At 34.2% G+C, this 27562-nt stretch overlaps 1 protein-coding gene across 1 annotated transcript; it reads left to right on the forward strand.

Moving 5' to 3' along the window:
- Positions 1-1885: 1885 nt before the first annotated feature.
- Positions 1886-26495, forward strand: LOC117689190 (sushi, von Willebrand factor type A, EGF and pentraxin domain-containing protein 1). The gene is made up of 27 exons (XM_066087309.1): positions 1886-2036; positions 7614-7705; positions 7833-7914; positions 7993-8163; positions 13898-14036; positions 16640-16764; positions 16882-17088; positions 17289-17480; positions 17698-17949; positions 18033-18239; positions 18333-18545; positions 18642-19151; positions 19373-19543; positions 19682-19843; positions 19961-20156; positions 20259-20467; positions 20968-21144; positions 21232-21462; positions 21569-21742; positions 21839-22027; positions 22123-22287; positions 22378-22494; positions 22605-22790; positions 23003-23158; positions 23527-23661; positions 23871-23973; positions 24115-26495. Exons 2-27 carry the CDS (start codon positions 7637-7639, stop codon positions 24281-24283), a joined length of 4707 nt encoding a protein of 1568 aa, XP_065943381.1. The 5' UTR covers positions 1886-2036; positions 7614-7636; the 3' UTR covers positions 24284-26495.
- Positions 26496-27562: the final 1067 nt, after the last annotated feature.

Here is a 27562-nt window from a genome sequence, read left to right on the forward strand (position 1 = left end):
TTTTCTAGATTTCTTCTCTGTATAGTTTCTAAAAGTGATTTTTAGCAAGGGAGTCTTTCGGATATTTTGAGTATATCTTTCCAAAGTCAAGTAAATTTATCTTCGTTGAATATTCAAATACATGAAAGAATCAAACCATATTTGACAGTTTTCTTTATGTTGTTGTGAGTTATATTGCTATTTTTAGAATATGACAGCTGTATGGACAATAATATTCGATAAGTCGGCTGAACCAGATTCAATTAACTCAAAAGAATGAAGATAATCTCCCTCTGTAAGATTTTGTATTTTTTTCGTAATGTTCTATATTGTACCACTCCATTACTTTTTAGAATTACAGGTAAAACACACGGAACGCTGTCCAATGACAGATAACAAATATTTAGTGATACCATAAAACATATCTATACTACTATATTAAAATAATAGACTCGAATTTTTGGGCTTTAATACCGAGAAATCGGATGAGTACTGTCTTTTGGTTTATATATTTTAAACAGCATTGGTATTCGAAGATTACCAATTTGTTTTTATTTTTTCTTAATCAAGCTTTGCTAATTAGTAATCAACGAAAATTCCTGTAAAGAATCCGGAAATCATATGGATTTTTTTTATATTACAATCTTGCGCATGCGCATTGCATTCACACTAAATCACGGAAGGCCCTTTAGTTTATGTTTCCACAATATCACATTTGTATAGATAAACTCAGAAACGATATTACAAATACGTGCAAATTTTCATTAAAAATGTTGTCATATATCCTGTTTATCAAAGGAAATACAGGAGATAACTCTAACTCTAATAATATGAAATATCCCGAGAGTTCCGAATATCAACATGGTGTGTTAATTCGAAGCGAGTAAAAACGTCGGTGAAAAGGGGTTGTATATGAATTAAATTTTTAGATGAGAGGTATTTACAGCTTCAAAATGGTTTGTTTTGAATAATTTAACTGTAATTTTCAATGCAGCTGCGTTAATTGTTTCCAAAATCGTGTCGAAGCGATTCTGCAATTTTTTGCAACATTACGGGTATATTGGATGTATTTGAACTGTCGTGAAGGCCTGTCCCGAGACACTGTTAGATTATTCTAACTAAGCAGAGTGTAATAAACTTAATAGCATTATTGTAGGCTTAAAGCTTGGTTATATAAATGTCACCAATACGGTGTATCTATTTCGTAAATGTCCGATATCATATGCAATGTCAACCCGTCTAGTTTTAATATATATATATATATATATATATATATATATATATATATATATATATATATATATATATATATATATATATATATATATATATATATAAATTTAGAAGCATCAGTAGAAGTCGCTAACACATTTGTTACACAAAATTTTATGGAGGATAATTATTCATATTTGTTCTAGTGTCTATTTTTAGTGTACACCAATGCTGGCGCTTTCGAAGTAATGGTCTTTTTAGTATTTACTTCCTAGTTCATTTAAATTTGATGGTAATTTTGGGAGGTCGAGCATTTATTTCGATAATTTTTTTGAAGGTCTTTAAAAAGTTAATGCTAAGTCGGTTAAAGTTAAAGACCTTCCGGGTAGTAGCAAGAACTAATTATCTACTTCAAACGAAGCGAAAGTTGATATATTTGGTCTTAACGGATAAATGTTTTTGCATTAAATAAATAGTAGATATTCATTCATTTTGCCCCTTGTGTATAATAATTCTAATTAAACCTTCTCTTCTTTTTGATTTTGAGAATCCATTTCGTCATTTATCAACGTATTGCATTTATTTATATGTCATTTAGTCTAATCTCTTTTTTTATCTTTTCATAAGCCATTTATTTATCGGGTGTTGCGTTCAGTAATGAGCAGTCGTTATTTTTGGAAGACAGAACATGGGTATTTAAATGACGAGAAAAACGAATGCTATATATATGTGCGCTACAATAAAAATTCCCAAGCATTGGTTGGTTTTTCCAATAGACTTAAATTGAAGTGAACGCTTTATCGTAAACCAGTTGCAATAAAATACGGATAACGCACACAGACAAGGTTAGAAATTAATAACATTTTTTTTCTTTTTGGAAAGAATCAAATATCATTTAGTCGAATTTTGATTTATACATACAAGAAATTAATAATACTTGAGATTTTTAAGATCAATTCTATGTAAGAATAAAAATTCGGTGGACACGCATAGTCACAGATTTTCACTATACTTTACAATTTGATAGATTTTGATGAGTAAAAAAGGTTAACACCATTTATTTGTTACTATGTGGTCCCGTTGCCATGGAAGCAGAATGTAAAAATGTAAAAATGTAATGCTTATTTGAGAACATATTGTAAGTAATGTGCAGAACTTGGGGCCTTTATGGTAGAATATATTATTAAACAAAATTGTCATTTGTCAAGAAAAAGAAAAACATTTATGGAGAAACACATATATTTAAAGTGTTTCCATGGTAACTAAAGAAAAATTTCAAAATAATATTTCTTCATTCAATTTAGATTAAAAATGCAAATCTTAAACTTTTTGGTATACACTATAATGGTTGTTCAATTATGAATTTATAAATAAAATTTGAGAACCGTTGCTATGGTAACAAGCTAAAAAATAAGGTATATCATAATATTTTGAGGTATATTTGAATGGGTATTATTCGTATTAATTATTGAATTCACCAAGCTAACCCAGCACTATACATTATATTCGCTTGAAAGACACAGGGCCTGGCAACATTCGGGAATAATGAAATAGAACTTAACAATAAATAGTATGAGAAATATTTATTACTCCGCTATTACAAACAATTGGTGGATGTTGGCCGCATAATGATTTTTTGTGGGGTAACTGGGGAGCCGACCAGTGTGCCAGTTTAACTACCCATGTAGGGACACACTGTGGGCCCGAGTATGAAACATCAGTGCCCGAACCTGAACGATCCCCAGCGTTCTAAGGAGGGTAGTGAGACCTGCCCTTCTCACCCTGTCTCCTGCAGTGCTACCTGGTTTAGAACTTTGCATGACAAAGGCTACTTTATCAACCAATTATTACATGCACCAGCCTGTAGCATCCCCTCACTGGAGTGAGGTGGATGTGGCCCCACCTATACCCAGTGTAGGCCCCACTATACAATAAACCCAATTTTAAATTGTAACCACATGGCGCAGTTAACTGTAATACTTTGCCTTTTATAAACCATATTGAATGATTTAATTTATATACTATCCCCTAGCTTTGAAAGCAAGTGGGGGGAGACACCCAGGTTTTGGAGCAGAAAGTGTCAACACATACCACTGCGGACTCCCCAGTCCCCATCCCCCCTAAAATTGTGATGCGACAAGAAAAAGGTCCATGTACAAGTATAAAAAAATGAAAGTCTATTGAAAAAAGATAAACTGTTGAACACGAGTCCAGATGACACCGAGCTGCTTGTCATCCTGTCTGGCTGTTTTTTCTGGTCTACTAGTGGATTTCCAGTCTGCTCTCAATTTGCTACTCAATGACCTGTCAAAATAAAGAAAAGAAAAACGAGAAAGAAACCAAAAGCACAAATATAGATATCAATATTTAAGTTTGAAATAGTTAAAAAAAAAAAAAAAAAAAAAAAAAAATTGGGGGCTGGGGGGGGTGGGTGCCAAAATTTGAAGAAAACTATGGGGTTTTTGCAGGGGCTTCCGGATAAGCCAATGGTTAGCTCGTACCGAGTTTTTTCCGAATATACAGTGTGTCTCAAAATTAATACAGACTATTTGATATAAAAACAAATAATCCTGATTAATTATTGAATTCACCAAGCTAACCCAGCACTATACATTATATTCGCTTGAAAGACACAGAGCCTGGCAACATTCGGGAATAATGAAATAGAACTTAACAATAAATAGTATGAGAAATATTTATTACTCCGCTATTACAAACAATTGGTGGATGTTGGCCGCATAATGATTTTTTGTGGGGTAACTGGGGAGCCGACCAGTGTGCCAGTTTAACTACCCATGTAGGGACACACTGTGGGCCCGAGTATGAAACATCAGTGCCCGAACCTGAACGATCCCCAGCGTTCTAAGGAGGGTAGTGAGACCTGCCCTTCTCACCCTGTCTCCTGCAGTGCTACCTGGTTTAGAACTTTGCATGACAAAGGCTACTTTATCAACCAATTATTACATGCACCAGCCTGTAGCATCCCCTCACTGGAGTGAGGTGGATGTGGCCCCACCTATACCCAGTGTAGGCCCCACTATACAATAAACCCAATTTTAAATTGTAACCACATGGCGCAGTTAACTGTAATAACTTTGCCTTTTATAAACCATATTGAATGATTTAATTTATATACTATCCCCTAGCTTTGAAAGCAAATGGGGGGAGACACCCAGGTTTTGGAGCAGAAAGTGTCAACACATACCACTGCGGACTCCCCAGTCCCGCCACAGACATTGGGACAATGTCCCCCACAAAACCCTTGATAAAATTAATATTATATATGTAAAACTAATACATATACATGCAATAATTTGTGTAGATGCTGGTAAATAAAGAAGCAAAATTGTCAGAGACGGTTAATATTTATATTTGCCTTAGGTTGTACATGAAATTAAAAGAGCATGAAACAAAGGCCAAACCAAGTATGGCAGCACATTATGCTTTGAAGTAAAATAAAATTTTGGGCCAAAACATTGGTCCTATCATGGGCGCAAGGCAAGCATCAGAACTTTCTGATTACTAACATAAAAATTGTACATATGTGAAGCATGGGATTGTGAACAGTTGCTTTTTAGTTAACCACTGGATACTGGTTCCCTTGTCCATCAATGAAATATTGTAGAGCGCATTGAATATTGTTGAGATATATGTTGTTACCAGTGTTCGACAGGTGTGTACCATCTGATCGAAACAACTCAAGCTCGGTTGCCTTGATGTTGTGGTCATGGCCGATGTAACAACCCATTACCTGGTCAGCCATGAAATTTTTCATGCACTTGTTAATTCTGACCCGCTTTTTATTGATTTTGTTTCCCAGACCCAAAGGGGCAAAATGCCAATATCTTCTAGGTAGGATGGCAGACCAGATGAGGGTTGTTTTTGGCCATAGAGCATGCAATCTATACAATGAACATTGTGCATTTTCAGAAAACAATTTGGAAGTCATTTGATCTTTGGTTAGGTCATTTGAACCGAGGTGAATGATGAAAAAATCTGGTGGAGTCTGGTATTTTGACATTGATGTTACCGTCTTGTCGAAATCTTCCCATTGTAGTCCACGGATACCTTTCCACTGAATGGTTACAGGTGGTTGCAGGTTAAGGTTTTTCCCCCCCGGTCTATCCGCTGCTGCAATTTCAGCCCAATAGGGGATTGAGGACCCCACAATCCAGGCTGATAAATCTAAAAAGGCTTTGTTAAAATTAGTGTTGAGTCCTACTGATGTATGTATTCATTGTGTGTATGTAGTGTTATCCAAAATACAGTGGTGCTAGATAAATTGGGAATGTAACTGGAAACCTAATGTGAGTTATGAGGGCGGATGTAAGTAAGAAAGGAATTAGATGTCCATCTCCCCAATTCTTGAATTTTTTCATTAGAAAAACCCTGATTTGCCATTTCAGTAGCCATGCCTATGCGAAAACTGTGAGACTTGTAGTGACCTTTGACCTGTAAAAAAGAGAGTGACTTGTCCAAAACTGCCTGAAATTGGGAACGTGTAACTGGTGAGCCATCAATGTGAACAAATAAAGTGGGTTTTCTCGGGGGTCTAGCTTGGAGGAATGAAACCCCCATTCTAACCACTGACTGGTCTTGAGCCCGAGCCTGGGGTGGTGGTAAAACCTCCACTGGGGCCTGTGGCGGGTCCGCAGCGGGGCCTGTGCCTGTTCTGCAATGGCGGGGAACTTTTCTCCCTGGCGCTCGGGCTGGAGTCCCTGAGGGTGCTTTACGCTTTGCTGGCACTGCTTTGCGTTTTGGGGGCATCGCGAACGGTGGATTCTTTCCAACACTTGCTGGGAGTTGCAAGGCAAATACGTATAAAAATTGGTGTAAAAACTGCTTTAAAAAGGCAACACGTGCTCCTTGCCAAAATTTGAAGAAAACTATGGGGTTTTTGCAGGGGCTTCCGGATAAGCCAATGGTTAGCTCGTACCGAGTTTTTTCCGAATATACAGTGTGTCTCAAAATTAATACAGACTATTTGATATAAAAACAAATAATCCTGATTATTCGTATAAAAAGTACAGATAACTTAATCAATGGGTGAGAAAATATCAAGTATGTCCTGAACTTGAAAGCAACTTTTAAAAAATCTTGCAACTTAAAAAAAAACCTTGCATTTGCTAAAAAAAATATTGTCGTTGCTATGGACTTTTCAAACAGTAAGATTTCTTTGTGATTTTCTACGCAACTTTAATTTCCTTAGCAATAACATTTCTGTTTTGAATTACAAAGTTTTATGTGGTATACAATTAAAACATATTTTTACAAGTTCCAACAAAAACAATTGCTGAAAATTTCTCAAACCAGAAATTACATATCAAAATCATCTTCAATTTTTCAGTTTTTTTCTGTTTCTTGGCCTTGTTTCCATAGCAACGGGTGTCAGTTTTCATAAATAAAATGTATATTAATTGCATGGACATTGATAAGGATTTAAAAAATAATTTAACATTTCAGCTTATAAAAAAATACAAAAGACCTATTTCGAAAATTCCAAACGGTTTCCATGGTAACATTTCAAAAGTATTGGTTTCTCCATCAGTTTTCTTCTATGAAATAAGAATTAACAATAGAACAAAGATTGTTTAATGTCTCCAATAGTTTACATTAGTGGGCAAAACCTTCTAATATGGCTTTAAATTAGGTAAGTTTTGCTATTTTTCCATCTTTAGCCTCGGTTACCATGGCAACGGTTTCCCCGAGCACCCAACCATTAGTGTATTTTAGCGTTTAACACGTAGGTGTGTCCATGTATATAATATAAAGAAAATCGGTTACTATGCATGGCCAGACTCTTTTATAAATCATTGATTCTTACATGGAAATTTATCTTCTAGTCTGTCCCAAGATATTTATGCAGCACATTCGGACGATTTTTAATAAAAATACACATACCTGTGAAAGAAGTGCATTTGAAATAGTTGAAATGGATAATTTCCAAGATAATTCCATTGACCCTTTATCATCTTTCACTCGATGAAATTCACAGGAACGACGAAAGATTCCTACAGATATTTATAATGGGGAATGTTTACATCTTTTCCCCATTCATAATACACTCGGAATACATCGCACAATTTTACAACGTTATCATACGGGCTTCCTGCAATACCAAATCCCCGTAGACATCACATTTCTTAGCATTATATTGAAACCTGATAAGCTAACAGGAACGTTTCGACTGAGAAATCTTTTTAAAAAATCATAATTTTGAATGAACACCGTTTGAACCCTGGGGTATTTATAAGTATCATGCAATTAAGCAAAATGTAAATCCAGGATATCTTGGGACAGAGTATAATTTTTTTCACATTTTATTTGTATATCTTTTGTTGATCAAAATCTGCAGGTACATATTTTTATTATTTTTGATATTGACAAAAATCGGGGTTTTTCATTTTAACATTTATTTTCAGGAAGAGAAAATTATACCACAACAATGAACTTTGGTTTTCAAATATTTCTTTTGTTGAACCTGTTTGGGCTCATTGCTCTGCATAATTTGAGGGTAATTTTGTTCTTCCTTTTTCCAAATTTATAGTCTTTTTAAATTCTGATCATGAGTCACAAGTTTTAATGCATATTATAACTTTAAAAAAGTTGACCTTTTTTTAAAATCCTGTTATCCCTTTTAGATTGATGAAAAACCCAATCTTGTCCAAAATAGCAACACGTCATTGGAATTGGTTGGTCCAAGATCTTTAACTCCTAGAAAAGGTGATTGGTCATGAAATTCAGTCAAAATAAATACTCAGTTTTAAATCATTTACATGAAACATTTGAAATGAATTATAGATCAGGATTTGGTAGTGTCTAATCAACATCACATAATTAAACGGAGTTCAGATTCTGAAAAATTTGAAGACGGTCTTTGGAAAGGAGCCGCAGTTGGTTCAATTTTTGGACCAGTGGGTACCATTATAGGGGGAATTGGCGGTGGACTTTTGTGCATTCTGTTCTGCGAAGGTACTTAGCTTTTTTGTTGTTCTCAAGAATCGTGTAATTTATTGAGTACAAAGTTGTGTTTATCATACTTTTTAGCTCACCTGAACCGAAGGTTCAAGTGAGCTTTTTAGCTCACCTGAGCTGAAAGCTCAAGTGAGCTATTCTGATCACATTTTGTCCGTCGTCCGTCTGTACGTCCGTCTGTCCGTCTGTCTGTCCGTCTGTAAACTTTTTACATTTTGAACTTCTTCTCTAAAACCGCTTATCCAATTTCAACCAAATTTTGCACAAAGCATCCTTATGGGAGGGCAAATATAAATTGCAGAAATAAAAGTCCGATCTGTATTCAAAGCGGAGAAAACCTTGAAACTGTAGAAAAAGAGGGGTGCATTTTTAAAAATCTTCTTCTCAAGAACTACCGAGGCAAATTCAACGTTGTTTAGCATAAATTATCCTTATGGGAAGGAAAATATAAATTGCAAAAATTAAGGGGTAATTCTGTTTCAAATCTGAGTTATTACGAAAATAATGATAACGGAAAGGCGTGTTTCAATCAGTTTAATAGCTTCGGGTTCGGCATCCAGTAAAATGGGTAGGCAAGACTCCGCCTGGGCAAAACAAAAGATTGGCAGTTATTAATCTGCCAATCTCATTAAAATTTCAGGATATTTGATGGACTAGTATATTTGTATTCGCTGTAAATATTGCTGCAAAATAATGCGTATTTGGAATTGACGATTGCCGATCTGCCCCGGCTTTTATTTTGCTACGGCCCGGGTTTGCATACCCATTTTACCAAAACGAGGTTCTTTGTTTAAAGCAGCCATGACATTATACGAAAAAGGGTCGATCTGACTATGATGAATCTGCTTGTTGTGCAACAGTTCGCGTATGAAGGGAAATTTTGAAACATGCAAAATATATTGGTGCCGATTTTGTGAAGTAAATTGAGGCTAAATATTTCAATGCGTTGACAGTTTTCACACATGACGTTGGTGTTAGCTTGTTCTGATTTTCGTTTCGTTTTCACTATTTACGCTTTGTAACCTGGAAACTATCGTCTGTATTTCGTGATTTTTACGTGTCAAATCAAACAGATACTTCGGTAAATCAAACAGTTAACTGTTTACCTGCGCAAATTAAGCAAAATCTGATGTAGGGGTACTGAAATACAATTCATTCTATCGGTAATTCGGCATTATCTTTTGCGTAATGGTAAATTAATGCAATTGGTTTTATTGAGATGCTCGACATTTTCTCGAGTTTATTCAATTTAAATAGAGTTTGATATCGCTGTCGGAAATATGTAGGTATATACATGTATATATATGATTCATTTCGAAAAAATAAATTGTGTTCTTTATTTGTTATAAATGTAGTGCATGTTTCTTGTGTTTAATTGTTTACAATTTCTATTTATTACTAACCATATTTGAGTGTTAAGCTTCGAATTATAAGCAAGATACAAAGATTTGCTCACAATTCTATGTTTGTACACAGATCGTAAAAACTAAAGATTAAAAAAGTAAAAAATTTCTCAATATTTATTAAGAAAATTTTCAAAGTCTGTTTTTCCAGAAATCAACTTAAAAAACTTATTGTATTGTAAACTTAATCTTTTTAGCTCACCTGAGGGTGGGGCCACAATGGGGGGTCACAGTTTAACAAATGAATATATAGAGTAAATCTTTAAAAGTCTTCTTCTCAGAAATTAATCAGCCAGGAAAGCTGAAACTTGTGTGAAAGCATCATCAGGTAATGTAGATTCAAATTTGTAAAAATCATGACCCCCGGGGGTAAGTTGGGGCCACAATGGAAGATCGAAGTTTTACATAGGAATATAAAGAGTAAATCTTTAAAAATCTTCTTCTCAGAAACGAATCAGCCAGGAAAGCTGAAACTTGTGTGGAAGCATCCTCAGGTAGTGTAGATTAAAATTTGTGAAAATCATGACCCCTGGGGGTAGGTTTGGGCCACAATGGGAGGTCGATGTTTTACATAGGAATAAACAGAGTAAATCTTTAAAAATCTTCTTCTCAGAAACTAATCAGCCAGGAAAGCTGAAACTTGTGTGAAAGCATCCTCATGTAGTGTAGATTCAAGGCTGTGAAAATCATGATCCTCAGGGGTAGGGTGGGGCCACAATGGGGGGTCAAAGTTTAACAAAGGAATATATAGGGTAAATCTTTAAAAATCTTCTCAAAAACTAATCAGCCAGATGATTCTTTATAATTGTTAAGACTTTGGCCCCAGGACAATTCTTTGGCCTCACGAGAAGGTTCAGAGTTTGATGTACGTTTATATCCCATATATAAACTATTGTTAAGGATCTTTTTGAGAACTGCAATACTCAACATATGATATGGCTATAAAATCATCCTGTTAGATAAGGGACTTATGATTATAAACATAAGAATATCCAGGGGAAAATGGATTTTATTTATACAGGATCTACATGTATTATTGTACATTGTCCAGATAGTTTGCATTATGACTCCATTTAGCTGATTTTATCATACCTATTGTTCCTCAGGTGAGCGATGTGGCCCATGGGCCTCTTGTCTGATCACCCGTTGTCCGTCGTCCGTCCGTCCGTCCGTCTGTAAACTTTTCACATTTTCGACTTCTTCTCAAAAACCACTGGGCCAAATTTAACCAAACTTGATACAAAGCATCCTTATGGTAAGGGGATTATAAATTGTTAAAATAAAGGGCACAGTCCTTTTCAAAAGGGAGATAATTGCGAAACAGTTAGTATAGGGTGCGTGTCCATAAAAATCTTTTTCTCAGGAACCACTGCACCAGAAATGCCAATTTTTACACAAAAGCTTGAATATATAGTGAAGATTTTAAGTTGTAAAAATAGTGACCCTCGGACCAAAACTGGGGCCCCAGGCGGGGTTCAAAGTGTAACATAGAAATACATAGGAAAATGTTTAAAAATCTTCTTCTCAAGAACCACTGCACCACAAATGCCAATATTAAGATAAAAGCTTGAATATATAGTGATGATTCTAAATTGTAAAAATCGTCTTCTCAAGAACCACTGCACCACAAATGCCAATATTAAGATAAAAGCTTGAATATATAGTGATGCTTCTAAATTGTAAAAATCGTGACCCCCGGACCAAAACTGGGGCCCCAGGCGGGGTTCAAAGTTTAACATAGAAAAACATCGGAAAAATGTTTACATGACTTTTGTTCCATTTATTCAACTAAATTGTGCACCAAAAACACAGCTGTGTCTCCTTAATTATTGACAACTCATTGCTTAATTATATAAGGTTGTTTAATCAAGAAATGACGGATGAGTACGATAAGGTGTAAACATTCACTAAATATCATTTTAGTTTATCGCTTACATTTTATTTGGATTCCGTGCCCGATAAAAATAAAAATTAATATGTAAATTTTTTGCTAACGGGCACGGTCTCCAAAAAAAATGTAAGCGATAAATTTATCTTGTGATTTTCTTGCAATATTGCAGCTAGTTTGGTTGAGCATTATAAGATACGGCAGATCAACGCACGTGGTGTGGATTTATTTATAAACAACCATATAATAGATAATCTTGTTTCACACGGGAATAAAAAATTTTTAAAAAGTATGTTTTATTATAATTAGGGAAAGCCTGTTAATGTGTTTCCCTCGTGTGCATATGATCAACCCGTAAAATTTGCTCAAAGAGTGTTTAAAACAGAAAGAAGATAATTTATTTTTGAACTTTGAAATTTCTTCGATTTTTGTAACCATGATTAGTTATGATTCATTGTATTACAAATGCATCACTACGTATTTTATAAGGAAATAAACTGAGTATACAATCACATAGTGATGTTAAAATTGCATATTTAAATATAGTTGCATATTGTGGTATTTATGGAATTATTGTACGTACGACCTAACTCAGACAGCGCATGCACGGATCTCTATCTCGCGGGCTCCCAGGTCGAGGACGGATGTGTCCTGGTGCATGGCGAAGGCAATTGTGAAATCTTGTTGATGAACCCATGTTTTATGTGTATTTGTATGTTGTCTGCTTGGCAATAAATACTATAATATGTACGAATTAAGTTACAAAAAATATTTTTATTCTGAAATTATTTGATATACGACTATTGGTACAGAAATTTAAATTAATGATACTTATATTAAGGCCTTTGATATGTATAATAAAGATTCTAAATTGTAGAAATCGTGACCCTCGGACCAAAACTGCAGCCCCAGGCGGGGTTCAAAGTTTAACATAGAACTACATAGGAAAAATGTTGAAAATTTTCTTCTCAAGAACTACTGCACCAAAAATGCAAATATTTACAAAAAAGATTGTAAATATAGTGAAGATTCTAAATTGTAAAAATAGTGACCCCGGACAAAAAGGGGGCCCCATGAGGGGTTTAAATTTTAACATATATAGGAAAATGTTTTAAAATCTTCTCAAGAACTATAATGCAACTGTTTGGATATTACTATGCATACATGTACATCCTTAAATAATGTAGATTCTAATTTGTAAAAACTCCCGGACAATTGATGGGGCACCAAGAGGGGTTCAAAATTTAAACATTTTAATAGACATAAAGGAAACGTTTAAAAATTTTCTTCTCAAGAACTACAATGCTATAGTTTGTGGAATTTCTATGCATGCATCCCTAGCTTATGTAGATTCTTAATTGGTAAAATCGTGACCCCCGGACCAATACTGGGGCCCAAAGAGGGGGTTAAAGTTTATTATAGAATATAAAGGTAATTATAACATGTGAAAAAATCTTCTTCTCGAGAACTACAATGCTTCAATCTGTGAGATTACTATCATGCATATAACCTTGGATAATGAAGGTTCGACAGTTTTAAAAAAGTGACCCCTGGATTAATACTGGGGACCCAAGATGGTTTAAAAGTTAAATGTAGAAGTATATATGGAAAATATTTTAAAATCTTCTTCTCGAGAACTACATTGCATCAATTTGTCAGATAACTACGTAAGCATCCTCAAATAGTGTAGATTCGAAGTTATAAAAGCCGTGATCCTCGATCTAATACTGGGGCCCCAAGAGGTGTTTATTATAGAAATATAGAGGGAAAATGATGAAAAATCTTTTTCTATAAAACTATAATGCTTCAGCTTGTGAGATTACTATGAAAGCATCCTTAAATAATGTAGATTCCAAACCATTAAAGATTTGGCACTGGACTAATACTGTGGCCCCAAGAGGGGTTCAAAGTTTAACATAGAAAGATATATTGTAAATGTTTTTAAAAAGTTTTTCTCGAGAACTATAATGCTACAGTTTGTGAGATTACTATGCAAGGATCCTCAAATTGTGTAAACTCTAATGTAGTGGAACCAAAGTTATCTTTCTTGATGTTCTGTACAGTCTGAGAGTTATTCCTCTTGAAGTGGAACTCTTCTACGTTCAGTTTTTCAGGCTGTGTACGTGCGGTCCAACTGCAGTGCTACACATTTCCTTCCTATGTTACTATTTATGTTGTTCAAGCCAACCATAAACCTCGGACCAATACTTGGGCCCCAGAAAGAGGTTCAATGTTTAAAACAGAAAAAGCATATGCTACGAAATGTAATGTTACAAGGAACTGCTGTTCAGGTGAACAATGTGGCCCATGGGCCTTTTGTTTTTAAATAACATACTGGGCTTTGTTAAAAAAGCGTTTTGACATCAACACTTTATACATAATTGTTGATTAACTGTAACCTATCAAAGACAATTTTGAGCGTTGAAAATCGTAATTGCAGACGAGACACCAAATCGACCGCCGTCACTTACTTGCGTCGGTCCAAATAGTAAGGAATTTTTTGCAGACCTAGGGAAAACAACCGCCATTGTGACGTGGAACGCTCCGACCGCTAGCGATCCTGAGGACGGACCTTTAACGTACGTTGTCAATTTTTGTATTGTTTATTGGTGCCATTAAGGTATCTTGCTCTTCACGTTTTAATTAATTTCACACATGACTATTATAATTAAAATGCGTTTATTTTATTAGAAAGATTATTGTTTCATAATTACACAATATATTTGAAGAAAAACCCATTTGAATAAAGGCATCCAATCCAAATTAGACCATATTTTCCAACCTTGAATATTCATCTTGTATTCACTACAAAAAAGGATTTACCAAGAGAAATTTTTAAAAATGTTATTACCTAAGTAGTGATAAATTACATGTAATAAATATTGCATTAAGGTCTGTGGGGACAAGCAAATTTTTGAAAATAAAAAAATAAAAACAAAGAATACCCATAAATGCTTTGGTAAAAAAAATAAATTTATTGATTAGGAATAGTAAAACTAATTGAAAAACCGGATATTATTATTTTATTTATAAAAAAATAAATTATAAAAACCGGATAATTATTTTAGAATTGATTTTTTTAGATTAAAAGCAAAGAGGGAGCGGGGGAAGGGGGAACTCGTCAAGAATATCAAAATATCATGTATATGGACACATTCTGCTCTTTCATAATGATACTTAAACATGAAATTTATTTACAAGTAGATGTTGGTATATTGCGTATTATACCAGTTTCATTGAATATGGGGCTCTAATGGATCTGATAAATCAATCAGATCCATTGAATAAACACAGCATTTTTGGGGAGGATGATTTTTTTTCGAGCGGGCGATTATTAAGGACGTTGTTTACTCAGGGATTGAGTTCTCAAATCCGGATTGTTAAAAAGTTCAATTTCATTAGTAAAATTTGTTTTAAAAACAAAACGTTTTGATGAAATGAATTATTATTGACATAACAATTGTTATTTTTACTAAATTATGGAATTAGGCTCTGACACAGTTTGACTTTTAGCAAAACAGAGGAAATTCGGACTAAATTTTTCAGAATTCGTTTTCCACTGAAATTTTTTTGGAAGTACAATAATATTTAAAGTTAAGATTTTATTTGTTAGTCAACATAATTTTGCATATTTTCTGTTGGTTTTATCTTGCTTTTTCGTTTAGATAACTGTATAGCACAGGCAACAAAAATATTGAAAAATGCTTAAAAATGATAAAAGACACCATATCTCAAAATTTTGATCATTGACCTTATATAAATTTTATGCCAGCAGAGAGAGGTCAATATACTTTGTTTAATACTATAAATGTTTTAGCATTATCATCATTCAGTTTTTTGATATATTGAATCAAAAATGGGTGGAATTTGAAAACTGATAGAGGAAATTCGGACTAGAATATCTATAAAAAGTGTTTTTGAAAACTGAATATGATTTAAAGAATTTCTGATATTTAAAAAGGCTTTAATTTCAAATCAAATTATAAGTATCAAAGAAAGTGTCTACTTTAAGTGCAAAAGGGTCACAAAAAGTTTATGCAGCTTTATATAAGGAATAAGGACTCATTCTTTGAGTATTATGAGGTGATAATTTTGGTCGGGGCGTGATCAAATCCAATAAGGCCCGAAGGGCTTTAAGATAGATTTGATCACGCCCCGACCGAAATAATATTCAAAGAATGATTCCTTATTACTTATATTTATATAATTTTAGCCATCGTACGATTAAATACTTAAATAAAAATAAGCAATCCCCGCTGGCGCTTCATTTTGGCGTCATTTGTATTATGGGTTATATAGTACAAAATCGATACGTAGTGTTATCACAGGCAAAGACACTGGAAAATGTAAATATATATATATTTTTTTTTCGTAATCTCTTTATTCACTCTTATTATTGTACAATCTCTTTTATTTATTTTTTATATTTTTTTTTATTTTACAAATATACAAATATGTTTCGTCAAAAGATTTCAGTAATATATAATGCTTGAGAAATTCTTAATTCAACTTATTGAAAGATTAGATACTCTTATACTAGTATATTTTTTTCTAAATACTATTATTTGTTTTCAATCGTTTCATACAATAATGTATTGCTCATTTTTGTATAAAATCGGTCATGTAAAAAATGTGCCATGTTTCTGTGAAAATGTGTTTTTACAGGACATGTAATAATACAGAATTGTTAATCATTGCTAAAGACGAATTCTTATTAAAGAGATGCAGGATATAACAATGTAGTAAAAACAAAAACCATCGGATCAATGAGTGATTAATGGTAATACCTGATCAAATGATCCCAAATGAATGCACTCATAAGTTTCAGCTTAGTAATTGAAATGTACATATCAATTGCTAGAACATTAAGGGAACATATTAAGTAAATAACAATAAGATGGGGTCATTTTATTTATACAATTTTCAATAACTATTTAGATTAGGAAATCATGTACAAAGGTATCATGTTTAATGAACACAAAACCCATTATTTTGAATGGCAGTCTTTATTTCTACAATCGATTCGTTCCCTTTTTCGTTCTTTTAGTTCTTAAACATGGCTTATATTGAATATTTATCTATGGTCATTAAAATAATTTTTTTTCAAATATTTTAAAATATGGTTGGTGCGAATATAGGGTATTCCATAATGTTATTCCATTGTTACTGACTAAATTTTTAGAGCCAATTTAGCTCAAGGAGGTGCTCCAGGGACGCACTTTGACCGAGGCTCACACACAATTGTATACACTGCCTCCGACAATACAGGGGCAAGCACGTACTGTTCCTTTTCTTTCAAAATAATTGGTAAGTGTAGTAACATTGCTTATAACAATGTTTGGTTTATAAATGTTCCCACTTTATCCATGATATCATACTGCATATCTTGTTTTTAAGTGGCGAATCTCATAATTTTACTTCTAGTTTTGACCTGTGACCCTATCCAGTGGCCATTACATGGATACGTTCGATGTGACAAATCAGAGTTTATGTACGGATCAAAATGTACAGTCGGATGTTTTGAAGGCTACGAAATGGAACCCCAACCATCATCTGTTCCATACCAAATCATGTGTGACAAATCTAGCAATAACAAAGCAATTTTAGACAGAGCCGTCCCAACTTGTAAAGGTTAACACTCCTGATGTTATCACATTTCTTTAAAATCATTTTAACTGAGAAACTAATTACACAAGAATTAGGTAAAATGAAGTTAACAATGAGGTATTGTTTTCTTCTAAGTTTAATTAAGAAAGCTGATCAGAAACATTGAAGCATACATTAATCCTATCAACATTGGTAATTCCAGTAACTGTTCTTTGAATTTATAGCCATAACATGCCCTATCAATGCAACGGAACTTAATGTGGACAATGGATCACCAGTGTGCACCCACAGCAACCATAAGTATGACAGTTCATGTGTGACTCAGTGTGAAAGTGGATACAGTTTATCCTCTGGTATCGTATTTTCTACTTGTCAAGAAGATAAGACATGGTCTACAAACCTCCCAGATTGTAAAGGTAGGCAATTTATATTTCAAAATGCATATTTCATTTCTCTTATTGCATATCTTGTCTTACCGAATATGGTAGCTTTCGTGATTCCTTGTGTTTTGTAGATGGCTGAGTGATTGTTCGAATCCATCATTTCATCATTTTCAAACGTCGTGTAAAAGCATAATTTTTTTTGGAAAAAAAACCCAAAGAGAATTAATTTTTAATTTTCTTTTCCTATTAGATACGGAAGTACCTGAAATATTGAACTGCCCTCAAACAATATACGCCTATACAGATAAGATGAGTCAAACCGCCTCGGTAACATGGCAAACGCCAACGGCAACAGACAACTCTGGACCAGTAACAGTTTCCCAAACAAAGGGAGCTGCTCCGGGATCCAGTTTTCAACTAGGACTGACAGAAATACGATACAAAGCCATTGATGCAAACGGCAACCAATCTCCCGAGTGCATTTTCTTCGTCAGTGTTGAAGGTATTTTTATCAATTCATCGATCATTTCTTTCTTTTTTTTTACAAACTGCCCTTGAGTAATAACAGCATATACTACATTGTAGAAATAGTCTGTGATCCACCTCTGATTGCGGACAAGTATCTTTTCTATCAATGTCCGGATGGCTACACGTATGGCTCTACATGCCAGCTGAAGTGTATGGGTAGCTTTCCATTGATTGGCAATGAAACAATCACTTGTGAGAGAAACGACAGCTTTACTCCACCACGTGGATATTGGGATATAGGAGAGTTTCAGCCTTACTGCTTGAGTAAGACGTATTCTTTATTTTCCCTTATAGGAATTTATCAGCTTAAAATTATGTATTTTATTTTACTTTCAACGTTGTTTTGGACACTTTCAGAAAACCCTTGTGATACACTTCCTGCGCCTGAAAATGGAGCCATGTCGTGTGCAACGTGGTTGTTTGGGATGCAGTGTCAGATGCAATGCTCTAAACAGTATGACATCCCATTTGGTACAGTTGGTTCAAATGGAGTTCCTTTTACGGGTTTATTCACCTGTTCTGAATCATCAGGGGAATACACTCCATCAAATACAGTTCCAGGGTGTACACGTATGGAAAATTTGTCTATTTGTATACTAGTAAACAAGAAATCAATTTAGCATATTAACTTAATGATAGATGCAATAACTAGGTATATAATTGCAGAACTTCGTCGACCAAGAATGACAACGGTCCTGGGTGAATTCTTTTATTATACTGGAGATTGCAACGATCCCACTGTCCTTGTGGAGATTAAAAACAACTTCATTAACCAGATGCAACTCCTTGAGTCCCAAGGCTGGAATGGCGTGTGTCCCTCACAAATTGACTGTAATGTAAATAATACAGAAGTAACGTGTGGTCCAGTGAGTGGCAAAAAGAAAAGAGATATCAATTATGTTATGGAACACGTTATATCCAAAAGAAGTACACATGAAATAAGAGTTGAGGTTAAACTGGCGACAACCTGGTACGATTTCAACTCTACCGGTGGTTCAACGTTTTATTTTCTTGAGGAAGTCCAGAAAAAAGTATTTGAAGTAATGAAATCGTCTGCGACAGCTGGAAATTTGACTGTCAGCGGCTTGAGTCCTGACATTAGTAGTTTTGCATTGGGATACAGCGATCCTGATTGTCCCCAAGGAACGTTTGTTCGTTGGTCTTCGCTTGGATGTGGTAAGAAACATCTTGATCGTCCTAAATTATCCTTTCTAAATTATTTTAACATTTTCATGCCGTAAACTTTGAATACACTGGTAGTGAGTCAATATCATAAATATTTCGTGCATTAAAAAGTTCGTATTTAGCTTTACTTTCAAAAAATCTTATCTTGCGTCCTTTATTCTTTGTACTGACATACTAGCATTCATCACAGCTTATGATATTTGTTTTGGTAGTTCCTTGCTCAGAGGGTTCATTTCTGGATACATCAGATCCAATGAAACCTCATTGCAGAGACTGTCCAGTGGGAACATACAAAGATAGTCCAGATGACCTCGCGTGTACTTCATGTCCACCAGGAACATCGACAGAAAATACAGGGACAATAAACAGCACAGACTGTCTCAGTAAGTCGTCTTTATATTGTTCTTTCTTTACTTATTCATGCGTTAAAGTTGCATGGGGGTTTTTTTACGTTGAGAACTAAAAATATGAAACCCCTTTGCTATTTTCATAAGAGTAACAACACAATTTTTTTTAATCAGAAAAATGCAGTCCAGGTCAATTTTCCAAAACTGGATTGGAACCGTGCCATTTGTGTCCCAGGTCCTTTTACCAGAGTAAAGAGATGTCGACATCGTGTATGTCATGTCCATTTGGAAAAACGACGGCTTATTCTGGAGCTACTGATACAAACAACTGCTCATGTAGTTATTTTATCATAATCAATGAACAATGTTTTTGTCATAACATTTTAATTATGCTAGATATTCTGATTCATCGATCCTCCAAAAATCTTTTTCATACAATTCTTATATTTACAGACTTTGATGTACAATTTACGAAGGCTCAACAACAGATTTATTTTGATCCACCAACAACTAATCAATATAAACTTTCTTTGTCTACTTGGATTGCTCTTCCGAAGACCATGGCGAATTTTTCTCTACTTCTTATAGAATCATCATCCGTCAAAATTGAATTTCAATACCTTGATTCTTTAGTCATTGAAATCAATAGGTACATTTACCTTAACAAAGAATTCTTTTCTTATTTTAAGATCTTTCAACTTTTTCTATCTGTTATAGTATACATTGAATTTCATTTTTAACACGATTGTAGCCAGTCAATGTCTACAGGAGTTATTCTACCAAGAGAGACCTGGTCACATGTTACAATACAACTAGATTCTGGTAGTCAGACCGTCGTCGTTTATGTAGACGGAACTCGAGTCTTTTCCTCCTCGGTCTCTGGTTCAATACCTTTATCATCTTTCCTGATAACTCCAACTTCAAGAATGTCCGTAATACTTAATGAAGAATCCATCTCAGGTAAAAATTGAAACGATAGTCTTAATCTCTATGTCATTTAAATGTACCACATTTTTATCATACGCTATTTTATTATAAAATCAAATTGTTCCCAAGTATATGATTGTTCGATTGCTGTCACATGGCCATGCTATTAATTCTGTTATAAACCTTACTATCGTAAAAATAGAAAATTTATGAATGTCACCATACTATAAACACATTTTCATGTCAAAACACTGGTTTTGGCATGTGAGACATTTTGACGTCATAATAGCAAAATTGACGCTTATACATTTTAAACTAAAAACTTTACTGTTACATGTATACTCTTGAAGAGAATTAGTTTTTGACTTATTATGATAAAACAATTATAGCCTTTTGATATCGGTCATTATAGACATGATTAGAATATATCAACCTCGGAATTCGTCCTCGCTCGAAATCTCATCAGGTCTATAAAACCATGTACTGATCTCATCAGAAGGTTATAATTGTATAATATGTTTGACATTATGCAGGATACACTATTAGTGGATACCATGTTGAATTTACAACGTTATCTGGAGCTGAAGTTGCCACTCTTTCCAGCTCATGCCATATCTTTAGACAAAGTGCCTTTATTTCAATGGATACCATTGCAAATTTGTCACAAGTTCAACCAACCACAACATTTTTGTCTCCCAGTGTCTGTGACAGTATGCAAAAGAATTTTTAAACTCTTTATTGAAATTAGTTGGTACTTTGTGATGAAATGTTTAATTCATGTTATCTAATTTTTAAAGATATCAATCAATGTGATCCTAATCCATGCAACGGACACACATGTGTAGACAAAGTGAATGCATACAAATGTCAATGCAATAATGGCTACTCTGGTGAAAGATGTCAAAATGAGCCTGATTATTGCAAAGACGGTCCTTGTAAAAACAATGGAACATGTTTTAACTCGGCGGGCAATTTTTCATGCACGTGTCTGATTGGGTATAAAGGAGACCAATGTCAATTTCAAATAGGTATTTTATTTTTATTTTTACGAGGGACAAAAATGTTGTTTTTTCAAAAGGTTTAATTCATTTTCTTGTTTGCTTTGTATAGTAAACAATCATTTTATTTGTTAAGTAAATGGAGGTTGGAGCCCATGGACACCATTTTCTGAATGTTCTGCTTCTTGTGGTGGTGGTATCAAATCACGATTCCGGCTTTGCAATAGCCCGAAGCCTGATCCCGATGGTTTACCTTGTGATTCAACTGGTGCTAATGAAACAGTGTTTTGTAACACGGACACGTGTCCAAGTAAGTTGTTCATGTACGAACAGAGAAAAAACTGCATACAATCAGCCGCATAAAAACTGTAACGAATAATGAAAAATCAATTAATGTCTGTTGAAGGTTGTCTACCTTTGAGAAAGGGTTTTGGAAACAAAGCAAATTGCACAACTTTTTCTGATGGTCATGAAGTTTGCTTAGTATCCTGTCGTCCAGGATATGCATTCCCAGCTGATAAAAAACCACTATCAGTGTACGTGTGTGGCCCTAACACCTCATACACATGGAATGGGGTGCCACCTTCCTGTGGACGTAAGCTGCTAGCATTATTTATGACTTTTTAAACAACATTGAATGAAAGTATTGATATTTATTCAAAAGAGAGGTGAATTGTAACTTATCTACAGGTGCAAATTCTCCTAGAAGTATTTCCGTTGTTTCCTCTGTCCAGTACACACCTGGAATTCCCTGTATAGATGCCGCCCTGGCATCCTCCAAACTAACGACGAACTTGGAATCCTCTTTACCATGTTCTGTGAACGGCTCTTGTTCAATCACTGTATCCACACCAGGTACATCAATGATTCATTTAATTCATAGCTAGATTCTAACAAATAAATTACTTCTGATGAAGAAAATATATCATTGTTTGTGGTTTGCAGGTTGTTCTGCTTCGGGGAGGCGCCGAAGATCCGCGTCATCACAAACAATCACTCTTACCCAGACTCTGACCTCGGGCGACAATCTTGATTTAGAAGCATATGAAAATTCTCAGAGCGGTTAGTGTGTTTTTTTATATTATTCTGAACTAGTAGATAAGGTAGAATCCATATGATATTTGTACCATTTATCTCAATTTAGGTTTTGATTTGTTTTTATTTTATTCCAGTAAGCCAACCCTTATATGATTTGCTGGTGGGTATTTCCAGTTTAGAGGCTTCGGCAATACAGATCAATAGTACTCACAGTATTCTACAGTTTGAGATCAGTGGCACTCAGTACACATCGACGGCGGTGACCACAAATTCTTTGGTAGAGTGTTCCCCTGGTCAAGGAAGAAGCGAAGCTTTGTGCAGTAAGAATTTATAACTCGCTATTTCTTGTTCTTGTTCAAATTTATTTGCGATCCAAACAGGATTGCATTTCAATTCTTATAGCTAATAAACATGTCATTTTTTACTAAATCATACTAAATATAGTCATATAAATATATGTTTGAATATATATTCATTGTTATGTCATCTTAATTCCTGGCGCTATAACATTGTTTACCTTATCTTCTTACAGTTGATTGTCCGCGAGGTACATATTCAGAATCTGGGGTATGTGTGGCATGCTCTATCGGTACCTATCAAGATGAATCTGGTCAGTCCTCATGTAAGTCTTGTCCCGGCGGTCTGACCACGAAATATGAAGGAAGTCAGAATATTACGGATTGCTCAGGTAAAGCAGTTTTGTGAATCAAAGAACGTTACTTCACAAAGAATGATAATCGTTTTATGTTTTTTCACTTATTTCGGTTATCGCGAACATTTTCTTTCAACTAACCTTTGATAGATTTTAACGAACAATTATAAGGTATCACAATAAATCTTCTTTAGATTAAGCATAAAAGAGAAAAAATATATAAAATCTATCTGAAAACGCTATTTTGCTTTTGGTTGTTTTATGCATCTGTAGTTTTTCCTTCCATTTACTCATGTAACAAATCAAATTTAAATGTCAAATTGGAGTGGGTATCTTTCTTTTAAAAATGTTCGTTTCTTGCATAATCATTTGTTTGATCTTGCATACTTATATGTATGAAACAGAAAACAGTACCTCTACCACTGTTACCATGACGTCATCCACGTCCACTACGTCACCTACGTCCCCTGGGTCTACTTCCGGTCTTGCAAATACAGTAACGGAACCAGCGACTGCATCACCTCCCAAGAAACGTAAAGGTAAACATCTAAAAGATGGCTCGTGAAAACAAGGCAATGGTTAACAAGACTAGATGTTATTGTATTTGGAATTCTGATATTTGAAATTTCTGTTTTTAAAAAGGTAATAACAGTTAAGCAATTATTCATCCTATCTCGTAAGGCATAACCTATTTAGCTACAGTACTTCAAACAATATGCATCTCTTATTGTAAGTTGTGCTTTTACAGAAAACAACAGTGTTCTACCTATCATAGTTGCAGTTTTAGCAGTATTGACCCTTATTGTGTCCTCCGCAGTAGTTGTTATTTTAGTGTGTAAACAGATAAAAAGGCAAGTGATGATGAAGTTTTTAAACGGCTTTTGCTCTTGTAGATTAATCAGTTATGTTATTTTTTATGAAACATTTCTGAAATTAAGAGAGATGTTACAATAAATTTTTCTCATTAATAATCTAACATTTTACGTGTACAGAAATCGATTTAGACGTCTAGAACGTGAAGCCAGTGCACTAAAGGGAAGCTGGGCAAGTCTAAGCATGGTCAAACCTGTTGAGATCCAGAATGTGCCACCTACTTCTAACCGATACCAAGAGCTATGGAAATCAAAATCCAGTCTGGATTTCAATGATCAACCATGTTGAAATATCATAATAACTAAAGTGGCATAGGGCTTGGATTGGTGCCATTACTTTTTGCGTGAACTCTTCTTAGTAATTAATACAGCTTTGAATGTCAACATACTTGGTATAATGAAATGAAACTTTAAAGCGATATGAGCTACATTTGTCATGTTGAAATTTTTTTTTTTACTAATATGTTCTTTTCTACTATAATGATAAAAATATCATGGTTTTTAAATTTCTGTTGGCCATATTTTTGTGGAAAACGCCGTTAAGAAGCCTTATTTGGAGCAAAATTGAATTATTGTCGTCCTGTACAAAAATTGATTTGCTAATAAATATATATTCCTTAGAAATATTTCCTTTGACAAAAATTAATGATTTTTTTTCAAATCTATAAAAGTTTAAGTTATATATATATACAGACTTATCATACTAGCAGGTTTTTGCATCAAAATAAAATTCTAAAAAATACAGCTCATATTGCTTTAACAATTATGTATATTTACATTTATAGTTGTCGTCATATATTGTAACAATGCTTCTTTGCAAGACAAGAGACCAAATGACATTGGCTTTTGAAGACACATTGCACCCAAACCTTAGGTTTATTGTCTTCTACTTACTAGTATTTTAATTTAGAGAAATAACACAATTAAATCCACATGACTGATTAGTACTAGATTTGCTTTGAATTGTACATGGCTATGCATTTAGTTTGCAGTAATATTTGCATACATGTACGTCAGTTTTAAAGAGGTAAAGCGTCTTTTCCCATTATTATGCCAACACGTGTTTGAAAGGAAAGTACCTGTTGCTTAAAATAGATATATTTACCTGTTGTGATATGGTTTTCGCAAGCTGGGTACTGATTTTATAATGGTGTCTGTAACAGCTGATTTGTCAGAAATTCGAGAAACCTGCATCGAGAAATAAAAAAATATATTTTATAGAACTCTTCGTATAAGTCAGTTGATATTCTGAACTGTGATAACGTCTAGCTATAAGCAATGGATGTATTTGTGTAAATAGAGTATAGTTTCAGTGAAGAGATCTGTTTATATTGGATATGCTTATACTCAGAATTAAAAGAGAAATTGAAGATAAAATCCAGCAGATTAGATACATATCATCGAAACTCTCTATTCTTATCATGTGTTAAATAACAAGAATTTTTTTAAATACTTACAACTTGCTGGAATACATCCAGAGACCGCAAAATCAAATACATGTAGACCCTTGCGTCACCTTTAGGCTTTGATATGAAGTGTTTTAATATTGTGGCTATATACATGATTGTATTAAAAAAGTCACTAACTGAAATATTTGTCTGATTTTCAGTACAAAGACCAAGTTAAACAAAAAACTAATTCAATATAAACGTGTACTTTAATACCTGTAGAACATAAATTAGTTGGATTTCTTTGGTTTTAAAGTGGTTAAAATAGTCAGAATATCCAACTTTTTATTGCATACTGACTATGTTCCTATATATCCCCCAATAAAACCTTAAGATTTTAATGATGTTGTGTGAGACAATTTTAACATGGTATTTGTGTAATTTGCGGTTTTTTTAAATATATTTTAACCAATTATTGAATAATATTGGAAATGCCAGCTGTTTGCAAAACCGCTATATTGAAAGCGGAATCATTTAATCTATTCATGAATACTCTGTATTTTAACCTCAAAAAGCCAATCCGTCCATCCAGCAATATTCATGCAAGACTGGGAATACCTGTATGTTAAAACTGTTAGTTAATGGGGGTAGAGTGCACGAGTGTACTTTGAATTTTTTGTTTAGAAAAATGTTGCTTAAAAAATGTTCCTTATACAGAAGTGCCAAAAAAATGTTAATAATATGAATGATTATCAATATTAAAATTCTATATCATTATAAATATATCTGCTTTGTAAAATTCTGGTATACATGTATATTCTAAAAACTTGTCATGTATAAACATTACAGGTATAAATTCAATTTTTTTTTCAAAATGAGACCGGTTGTATTTTCTTTTTTATATATATCAGGGTGAATTAATGTTTGAAGAAAATGTCACAATTTTTTTCATCATGTATTGTTATCATCATTCAATAAATGTCCTTTTTCATGTTCCATCTTTTGCACTGACTTCTCTAAAAATGAGGTGTATTCAACAAACAAGTCGGTATTTGTGTGCATGCGCCAAGGAAAAAGAGATCACCGATTTCAAATAAAATAGTTTGAACTGGTTGTAGTTAATTCTGTTTTTTTTTCTTTAAACCTTGAAGTTCATCAACTTGATCGTTGCGACATTTAATTACAATTTTATTTTTCTTTGATATGCAAAACACGCACAATCACATTTGATTTCGAAAAGCTCGGAGACTCCGAAAAGTGGTGGAGTTCTAAGGATTCGTTGTCCCTCGGATCGCCCTACCTCTCATTATTTCTAAATAATGATATGGATAATATCAATTTCATGTAACCAATATTTTTAAGAGGTTAATCGTCTCTGGATTTGTGTATGTCTGGTTTACTCTTATACACCTGTATTGTTTTCGTTATATTTAAATAGTAGAAAAATATTACATTAGTTTACAATCTTTTTTCTACAGTCCATTGGAAAAAAAATACAATGTAATGTAAAAAACAAAAAACAAACAAGAGGCCCATGGGCCACATCGCTCACCTGAGGAACAATAGGTATGATAAAGTCAGCTTAATGGAGTCATAATACAAACAATCTGGACAATGTACAATAATACATGTAGATCCTGTATAAATAAAATCCATTTTTCCCCCTTGGAACTTGGATAGCCCTGATTGCTGCCAATATTTACAAGAGCAGACTTTAATCACCGCTCCTGCACATATATAGGGACTCAATGTTACGCAGGCAGGGATGACCGCACACCTACGCAACTCAACAGGTACCAACGTTTACGCAAGCAGGGATGACCGCACACTTGCGCAAACAGCTCAACCTAACGCAAGCAGGGAGTGCCGCACACTTGCGCTAGAAAGGCCTGAACACCAGCAGGGATGACCATACATTTGTGCTCCGCCACAACCACCACCAATACAAGCAGATATGACTGCACACTTGTATTAATGCGATACAGGGCAGGAATGACCGCACAATTTGTATCAAAGGTAAGAAAACACGTAGATTTAATAGAGCAAGGATGTTCACACACTCAATCTATCCATACCTGTTCAAGTTTAACCCCAAACAGTCGCTCATCAAAATGCAATAGACACTGTCCCTATATATGTTCCAACCTAAAATAATTCATAGTATCTAAGAATTGGAAATC

This window comes from Magallana gigas, chromosome 6 (genome assembly GCF_963853765.1).
Source record: "Magallana gigas chromosome 6, xbMagGiga1.1, whole genome shotgun sequence".
Lineage (NCBI taxonomy): Eukaryota > Metazoa > Mollusca > Bivalvia > Ostreida > Ostreidae > Magallana > Magallana gigas.

Bases quoted from the DNA above. Each gene is read 5' to 3' on its own strand.
- LOC117689190 (XM_066087309.1), top strand. From the start codon at position 7,637: ATGAACTTTGGTTTTCAAATATTTCTTTTGTTGAACCTGTTTGGGCTC. The intron at 8,164-13,897 runs GTACTTAGCTTT...TCGTAATTGCAG, and splicing joins GTGCATTCTGTTCTGCGAAG to ACGAGACACCAAATCGACCG. The intron at 22,028-22,122 runs GTAAGCTGCTAG...ACTTATCTACAG, and splicing joins GGTGCCACCTTCCTGTGGAC to GTGCAAATTCTCCTAGAAGT.